This window comes from Triticum aestivum, chromosome 5A, assembly GCF_018294505.1.
Source record: "Triticum aestivum cultivar Chinese Spring chromosome 5A, IWGSC CS RefSeq v2.1, whole genome shotgun sequence".
Taxonomy (NCBI): Eukaryota; Viridiplantae; Streptophyta; class Magnoliopsida; order Poales; family Poaceae; genus Triticum; species Triticum aestivum.
The window spans coordinates 261,438,078-261,446,856 of NC_057806.1; the positions used below are offsets into that span (position 1 = coordinate 261,438,078).

Genomic DNA, 8,779 nt, shown 5'->3' on the forward strand with positions numbered 1-8,779 from the left:
ATCTCACACCCTCGCGATCAAGACTATTTAAGCTTATGGGTAAGGTAAAGGTATGAGGTGGAGCTGCAGCAGGCGACTAGCATATTTGGTGGCTAACATACGCAAATGAGAGCGAGAAGAGAAGGCAAAAGCACGGTCGAACAACTATGATCAAGAAGTGATCCTAGAACAACCTACGTCAAGCATAACTCCAACACCGTGTTCACTTCCTGGACTCCGCCGAGAAGAGACCATCACGGTTACACGCGCGGTTGATGTATTTTAATTAAGATCAACTTTAGGTTTTCTACAACCGGACATTAACAAATTCCCATCTGTCCATAACCGCGGGCATGGCTTTCAAAAGTTCAAATCCCTGCAGGGGTGTCCCAACTTAGCCCATCACAAGCTCTCACGGTCAACGAAGGATATTCCTTCTAGCGGGAAGACCCGATCAGACTCGGAATCCTGGTTACAAGACATCCTCGACAATGGTAAAAAAAAGTCCAACAAAACCGCCCAATGCGCCGACATCCTGATGGGAGCTGCACATATCTCGTTCTCAGGGCAACACCGGATGAACACTACGTACAGCTAAAACCAGCCCTCAAGTTTCCCCGAGGTGGCGCCGCAAGTGGCTCTGTTTCGGACCAACACTTAGACAAGCACTGGCCCGGGGGGTTAAAAATAAAGATGACCCTTGGGCTGGCCTAACCCAAGGGAAAAAAAGGCGAGGTGGCGAATGCTAAAACCAAGGTTGGGCCTTGCTGGAGGAGTTTTATTCAAAGCAAACTGTCAAGGGGTTCCCATTATAACCCAACCGCGTAAGGAACGCAAAATCCGGGAACATAACACCGATATGACGGAAACTAGGGCGGCAAGAGTGGAACAAAACACCAGGCATAAGGCCGAGCCTTCCACCCTTTACCAAGTATATAGATGCATTAATTAAATAAGAGATATTGTGATATCCCAACAAAATATCCATGTTCCAAGATGGAACAAACTTCAATCTTCACCTGCAACTAACAACACTATAAGGGGGGCTGAGCAAAGCGGTAACATAGCCAAACAACGGTTTGCTAGGACAAGGTGGGTTAGAGGCTTGGTTTAACAATATGGGAGACATGATAAGCAAGTGGTAGGAATCACAGCATAGGCATAGCAAAAGAGCGAGCAACTAGCAAGCAAAGATAGAAGTGATTTCGAGGGTATGGTCATCTTGCCTGAAATCCTGCAAGGAAGAAGAACGAGTCCATGAAGAAGACAAACAGACGTAGTCGAACGAATCCTCACAACACGACGTTACCGAATTACCGAGAAGAAGTACACCGAAAAGAAAGCAAACAACATAGTAAACAACCACGACATGAACATGGCATGATGCACAATCAAGTATGATGCATGTCCGGTTTAATGAAGCATGGCATGACAAAGTGCACAAGCAACCCTACAAATTAAGTGGAGCTCAATATGCAACGAGTTGCATATTGACGAAACACCACGACAAGTTATTTAGTTCGAACTCGTTTATGTACCCAACAATATTAAATGTTGATTAGCATGGCAAGGGGTGAAGCAAAACAAAACTACCTATCTAGTCAAGTTTAAATGAGGCCGGAACAACAATTCCGGTAAATCCCCATATGCATATATTAGGTTTGGTACTGTTCTGACCTAAACCATATTTTTAGAGTTATTAAACATGCAAAGTAAAGCCACCATGTTAAACTAGGCATTTTTCTACCCCAATTACATATAAAGATTATTTAAAACCGAGCTACGGTTAATTAGTTATGAAATTAAACATTTTAGCAAGTTATTTAAGCAAGTTTAAACAAACAGCAATTTAATCATTTTAAACATAGATGAAAGTTGCAAATTATTAATCTACACAAAATTCTAAGCAAGTTTCATATATTAAGTTTTTCCATGTGATGCTTAGTTTGTGAGTTAAAATATGCATGAAGCTTAGGGGCTAAACTGTAAAACTGTAATCTCTGGGATAAATATGAAATTCGACTTGAACAAGAAAAAAACGTTATGGGCCGAATCTGTTGGCCCAACAACAAAAAAAATAGAGGGGCTTCGGCGGGGTGGCCTCACCAAGTGGGGCTTGGCCCGCTCGGTTTACGACTGGAGGAGGCCGAATTCATGGGGAAGTAGGCTGGGCCTTGGCAGCGGCCCAGCGAGGCGATGCACGAGCGCGTGGCTGTGGTCAACGAGATCGAGCGGTTCCAGGCGCGGGGGAACTGCTCTGCTCGTCTCTGAAGACAAATGGCAGCGACGGGTTGCAGAGCGACGCCGGTCGGGAACGGGCAAGGGCGGCGGAGGTGATGGCTCGCCGGCGTCGGGGCTCGAGGCGGCCGGGTGCTGCATCCTCCGGCGACGGGGATGACGTCGAAGCAGAGGAGGCAAGCGGAACTGGGCATCGGGCGGGGATGGAGGTTGGGGCGCCGGTGTCCCGTGGCGGAGGAAGACCATAGTGGTGGCGGCTTGATCCCCTGTCCATGAAAAAAACCAAAAAAGGAGAGAGAGAGCTGAGCGACAGGAGAGGGAGAGGTTCAGCAAGGGAAGGGAAAGGTAAGGGAGCAGAGGCCTCGCGGCGCTGCTGGTGGTGCTCTCCGGTGGGAGGACGGCGAGGAGGACGACTCCGGTGGCGCAGGTCCTAGCGGCAAACGGCGAAGAATAGAGCAGGGCGGCGGATCTGGGCGAAGAGGAGCTGGCCTTGGCGCGCGGCTTGAGAGGAGGTCGAGGCGCCATGGTAGGGGAACGACATCGACGGCGGGACTTCGGGTAGCCGGCGGCGGGGACAGGGCCCTGACGGCGGGATCCGGCCAAGGACGGGCAATGGCGGCGGAGGAAGGTGATGGCGGTTCCTTGCTGCGGCAAGAACAGGGAGAGAGAGATACGTGAGAGAGAAGAAATCGAGAGAGGGAGGAGAAAGAGATAGAGAGGAGGAGCAGAGGTCCTGGAGGCTAGCGATGGGGATGCTCCTGCTAGTGGCAGTGAGGCGATGGAGCTCGTGCTCCTAGACGACGGGAGGCTCGGGGCATGAACAGGGGGTTGTGCTTGGACGCGAAGCACTCGATCCATCGAGATGCTCGGGCGGCTGCGCGGAAAAATTAGGGATCTGGTCGGAGGCTGCGGTTGGTGGGGATGGATCCCGAGGGGAAGAATGAGAGCGGTGGCGGCGCGGATGGGACTGGGTTAGACTAGGGTTAGACTGATTTGGTTAGGGGGTGGTCTAATATATGGCTAGTGGAATTTTGGTAGGGGCATATCCGTCCCTTCGATCAAAACCGGACGGTCGGGAAAAATAGGCTAGGGACCCAAATGAGAAAACGGAGACGTTTTGTAGATATTTGGGGATGATCCGGACACGACGGTGACGACAGCTCGGGTCGGGTCCGGGACAATTTTCGGACGCGCGCGAGGAGGGCCGCGGGCTGACGAGAGAGGTTAGGTTGGACCTGGCGGTAGGTAGTGGGCTGTGTAGACGGTCTCGAGCTAAGAGAAGAGAAGAGAGGGAGGCCCGGCGACTGTTTCCGGAGACCAAAAACGTCCGACGTTAGACCGGCTACTATTGCCGCTATATTTATCCGTTGGGGCGTCAAACGAACTCCGAATGCGACGAAAATTGACAGGCGGCCTACCTACAACATAAAAACACCGCACACCAACTTTCATCCCATTCCGAGAACATTTTCCGGCCACTTATAAAATAATATTTCGAACATGCCGCGGGTACGTGCAAGTGTGGTTGGACTCAGAATGGACAAAGGACGGAATTGGGGAAACCCGGACGGATGCAAGTTTTGAAAACATGATGATGCAATGTGGATGATGACATGGCAAGATGCAACACGCAAGCAAATGACAAGGCAACAACAGCGAATAACTGGAGGACACCTGGCACATCGGTCTCGGGGCGTCACAATTAGTTAACCCAAAAGGCATGACTAACCACTCATATAATCCAAACTTAGTTTTAAATATTTTTTTCCATTCATCTCCCAAATTCATACGAATTTGATGGTATCCACTACGCAAATCTACTTTGGAGAATATTGTAGAGCCACTCAATTCATCAAGCATACCATCTAGCCTAGGAATAGGATGACGATAATGAATAGTAATATTACTAATGCCTCTACAATCAACGCACATATGTGACATACCATCCTTTTTCGGCACTAAAATGATAGGAACAGCACAAGGACTAAGGGATTCGCGTATATAACCTTTGTCGAGCAGTTCTTCTACTTGACGCATAATCTCCTTCATCTCCTCTGGATTGGTACGGTATGGTGCACGGTTGGGTAATGATGCACCGGGAATTAAGTCAATTTGATGCTCAATCCCTCGAATAGGTGGTAATCCCTGTGGCACGTCTTGTGGAAAGACGTCAGCGAACTCCTGCAAAATGTTAGTGACAGCAGGAGGCAAAGAGAAAGGCGCGTCCTCGAATGAAAATAATGCCTCTTTGCACACAAAAGCCTAGCAAACAGATTTGCTAAAATCTAGATCTTCAATATTAGATTTGGTGGCAAGTAAACATGCACTTTTCAATTTAATTTCAAAAGCAACGCTAGATGGTTTATTATTAGGCTTCATTTTTTGCTCAAATTCTTTTGCCACAATCTGATTTTCACTCTTATTTTTTCCTGTTTTGCTTTATTAGCTCTATTAATATCATCTTTCAAAATGGAATCATGAGTCATAGGAAGCAAAGTAATATTTTTATCTTTATGAACAAGAGTATACTGATTGTTTCTACCATGGTGTACAGAATTTTGATCAAATTGCCATGGTCTACCAAGTAATAAGGGACATGCTTGCATAAGTACCACATCACAATCCACATAATCAGCATATGTAGAGATACTAAAATGCACATGAACAGTACGTGTTACCTTAACCTTGCCACTGTTGTTGAACCATTGAATGTAGTAAGGATGTGGATGTGGTCTTGTGGTGAGAGATAGCTTCTCCACCATCTCCATGCTAGCCAAGTTATTGCAGCTCCCTCCATCTATGATGACGCGAACAGAACGTTCCTTCACAACTCCCTTTGTATGGAACAAATTATGCCTCTGGTTTTGCTCAGCTTGTGTAACCTGCACACTCAAAACACGTTGAGCAACTAAACATTCATACCTATCAGCATCTTCAGCAGCCATGTATTGCGTCTCATGATCAGAATCATCTCCATCGTGTTCTTCATGTGTAATAAGAGCCAAAGTCTCCTCATCATAGTCACTAGTGGACTCATACCCACCATCCTCAGTAGCAATCATCACACGCTGAGATTTGCATTCTCTCGCAAAATGTCCTCTTCTCTTACAACGACGACAAATAATATGACTTTTGTGCCCTGTTGATGCCATGGAAGAAAAAGAGCTCTGCGCAGGCCCAGCAGGTGTGCTCTTGGCAGACAGTGGTGGTTGTGCCTGCTTTCTTGTATCACGGCTGGAGGTGGCACCCAATGGAGATGCTGGTGTAGTGGAAGTAGAGGATGCACGTGGTGTCCATGATGAAGATCGACCTTCAGAAAAGTTAGTTTGTGCCAATGCCTGTCGATCCTGCACTTCATGTTCAGCTTTACAAGCAAGATGGAATAAACGAGTGATATTAGTATACTCCTTATACTCTAGAATGGTTTGAATCTCTCTATTTAATCCACCCATAAAACGTGCAAGCATAGCTTCATTCTCCTCAACAATACCACATCTAATCATGCTAGTTGGTAATTCCTGGTCATATTCTTCTACATAATTTTTCCTTGTCTTAAATGCTGCAATTTTTGAAGTAATTCACGTTGATAATATGGTGGAACCCAACGAGTACGCATAGCAGTTTTCAAAGCAGCCCAAGTAGTTGGAATAGGATATAATCTACAATGTTTAGACCACCAAACACATGTGAAGCTAGTGAACGCACAAACAGCAGCAGGAACACGTCTCTCCTCCAGATATTGTAAACATGTAAAACGTTGTTCAGTTTCTAACTCCTAAGTAAGATATATATCAGGAACATATCTACCCTCAAATGGTGGAATATTCAATTTCGTTTTAGGAAGATGATCATGATCTTGTACCTCATATGGTGGTGCAGCCCTACCGTTGCGATGATATACCTGAGGACGACCTGGTGGTGGTGGTGCTGGTGATTGCACGTAGTTCTGATTTTGATCAACCTCATCCTCGTAATGGTCCTCCACCTCTGCAGTAGCAACAAGAGCGACAGAAGTATCAACAGCGGCACCAGAATTTTGCCCAGGGTCAATGGAAATGTGTTGTGCTCGTCCCACTTGATTTGGAAAGCAGTGGCCATGGCATGAGCGGACGGGCGCCGGTGGACGAGCGGCCGCAAGGGCACGTTGGCAGCAGGAGGCATGGGGCTACACGGCATGCGCAGACGGGCGCAGTCGGGGCAGCCAAGGGGTCGCGGTGACCAAGGCTAGTCGCGCGCGCGGAGCGGAGCTCCCGGTGCAGCAACGGGAGGATGTGGGCGGTGCTACGGTGATGGAAACGAGGGGGAAGGAAGCGGAGGCTCACCGCGAGCCTGTAGTTGTGCTAGCGCGGGCTCGGGGAAGGCCTGGTGGCGACGATGGGGTGGCAATGTCCGCGGCGGAGAAGACCGGCAATGTCGAGTTTGGCGGCGCCCCGGCTTGAAGTTGAGGGCAGGGACGACGTGGAGGAGTCCGACGGAGATCCTGGGCGTGCAGGGACGGCGAGAAGAGGTGGTTGACCGGGCAATGGCGACGAGGTGGCCTCGGGGGCGATGAGCGGAACACAGAGGGGCGAGGGGCGCCCAGATCCAATGGGTGGGAGTGAAGGGAGAGAGCTAGGGTTTGTCCCGGGGCGAGGCCTTATAGGAGTGGGGCTGCCAACGGATGGCCGCCACGGTGAGGACCGGTGCCGTGGCGGGCATCGGCCATGGCCACCGGGTGGTTCGTGAACAGGGGAGGAGAGGAGGGGTGCGCCTGGGCCGGTGGGCTGGTTGGTCCAGTTGGGCCACGGGGGTGGGGGCTTTTCTTTATTTTTGTTTTTATTTTCTTTTGTTTATTTTCTTTTCTGTTTTCTCTTAGTTCCTATTTATAATAGTTTTATTAACATACCAAAGTGGCACCTAAGTTGATGTTACCAGCTATGCCACTGTCACATTAATTTTCTACCCAAATTAAAAAATAGTTTTGTAATTGTTCTATACTTAAATATCATTTAAATAACAGTTTTGTTGTTGTTTTACTTACTATAATGCATTTAAACACTTTTATAAAAGTGTGGTTTCACCACCATAATTACTTATGATTTATTTGACACGCTTAGAGCATTTTAGTTTTAATGTTTGGAAACTTTTATTATTTGACCTAAATTCAAATTTGAATTTGAATCTGTTTTTGAACTAACATGAGATTAACAATAGTAACCGTGGTGACGTGGCATCATTAATGTGGGATTATTGTAGCTTAATTATCCGGGCGTCACATCCATGGCGGCGGAGGAGTGGGAGCCCCTCCGAGATTGGATCTCCCTCTCTGTTCTCTTTTGTTTCGCGTTCCCCGGATCTAGCCCTTCACCGTTTCTTAAATTCCCGGAGATCCGTAACTCCGATTGCGCTGAAATTTTTACACGATTTTTTCCATAAATTATCTTTCTTGCGCCAGAAGAAGGGGCCCAACTGACCTTCGAGGAGGGCACAAGATACCTGGGCGCGCCTGGCACCCCCAGGCGCGCCTAAGGATGGCACCCGCCGGGTATGGGTACGGGTGGAGCTACCCCATACCCTTACCCGTTCGCCCTGAGTTTACCCATCACCCATACCCATATCCATCAAGGGTACAATTTTTTCCCATACCCGTCACCCGACAGGGTATATGGATACCCGTGGGTAAAAATACCCGTGTTTACAGCACATCAATTGAGTAGAAAGTAGTTGTAAAAGGTAACATATAATCATAAATTATTAATAGCAACACATTTTAAACAACAATGTACAACAACATATTGTAACAACAACACATTCTCATAAACAACAATACTTTCCTATAAAGTGACATATAAAAATGATAAATAAGAACACATAATCATAAATAACAACACATATGCATACACTTTAAGTTCACGAAATCATGATAAATTATAGAGATAATTTGAATACACATTAGAGTTTTTACCTAGCGTGATTAAGAGGGGAAATCAATACATTGGGATATTAACGGAAACCCACCTGTTAACATTTTAGATGGGTACATGGGTACGCGGGCATGGGTTATACGATCTCATACCCGTACCCTCTCTACCCGATGGGTGTGATATTTTCCCATTTAAGTACCCATGGGTAATTTTTTGTCCCATACCCTTACCCTAATAGGGTTTTTACCCACAGGGTACGCGGGTAATGGGTACCCATTGCCATCCCTAGGCGTGCCCTGGTGGGTTGTGGACACTGTGGGCCCCCATTTGCGTTGGTTCCACCTCCCAAAAATCATATATATTCCAAAATAATTCTCCATAAATCTTTATCGTGTTTGGACTTTGTTTGATATGGATTTTCTGCGAAACAAAAAGCATGCAATAAACAAGAACTAGCATTGGGCACTCGATCAATAGGTTAGTCCAAATAAATCATATAAAATGTTACCAAAAGTGTATAAAAGTTGTATAATATTGGCATGAAACAATAAAAAAATATAGATACGACAGAGACATATCACAGTCCACCCTTTAAAGCTAAACAACACATCAATCATAATTCCAAAGCTTAGTTGTTCCAATATAAATGTGACATGATA

The 8,779-nt window shown here is 46.8% G+C and overlaps 1 protein-coding gene across 1 annotated transcript; it reads right to left on the reverse strand.

Annotated features, from left to right (window-relative positions):
• Positions 1-1,145: 1,145 nt before the first annotated feature.
• Positions 1,146-3,196, reverse strand: LOC123106793 (uncharacterized). The gene is made up of 2 exons (XM_044528841.1): positions 2,086-3,196; positions 1,146-1,213 (listed from the first exon to the last, which is right to left on the reverse strand). The coding sequence occupies exon 1, from the start codon at positions 3,073-3,075 to the stop codon at positions 2,110-2,112; it is 966 nt and encodes a 321-aa protein (XP_044384776.1). The 5' UTR covers positions 3,076-3,196; the 3' UTR covers positions 1,146-1,213; positions 2,086-2,109.
• Positions 3,197-8,779: the final 5,583 nt, after the last annotated feature.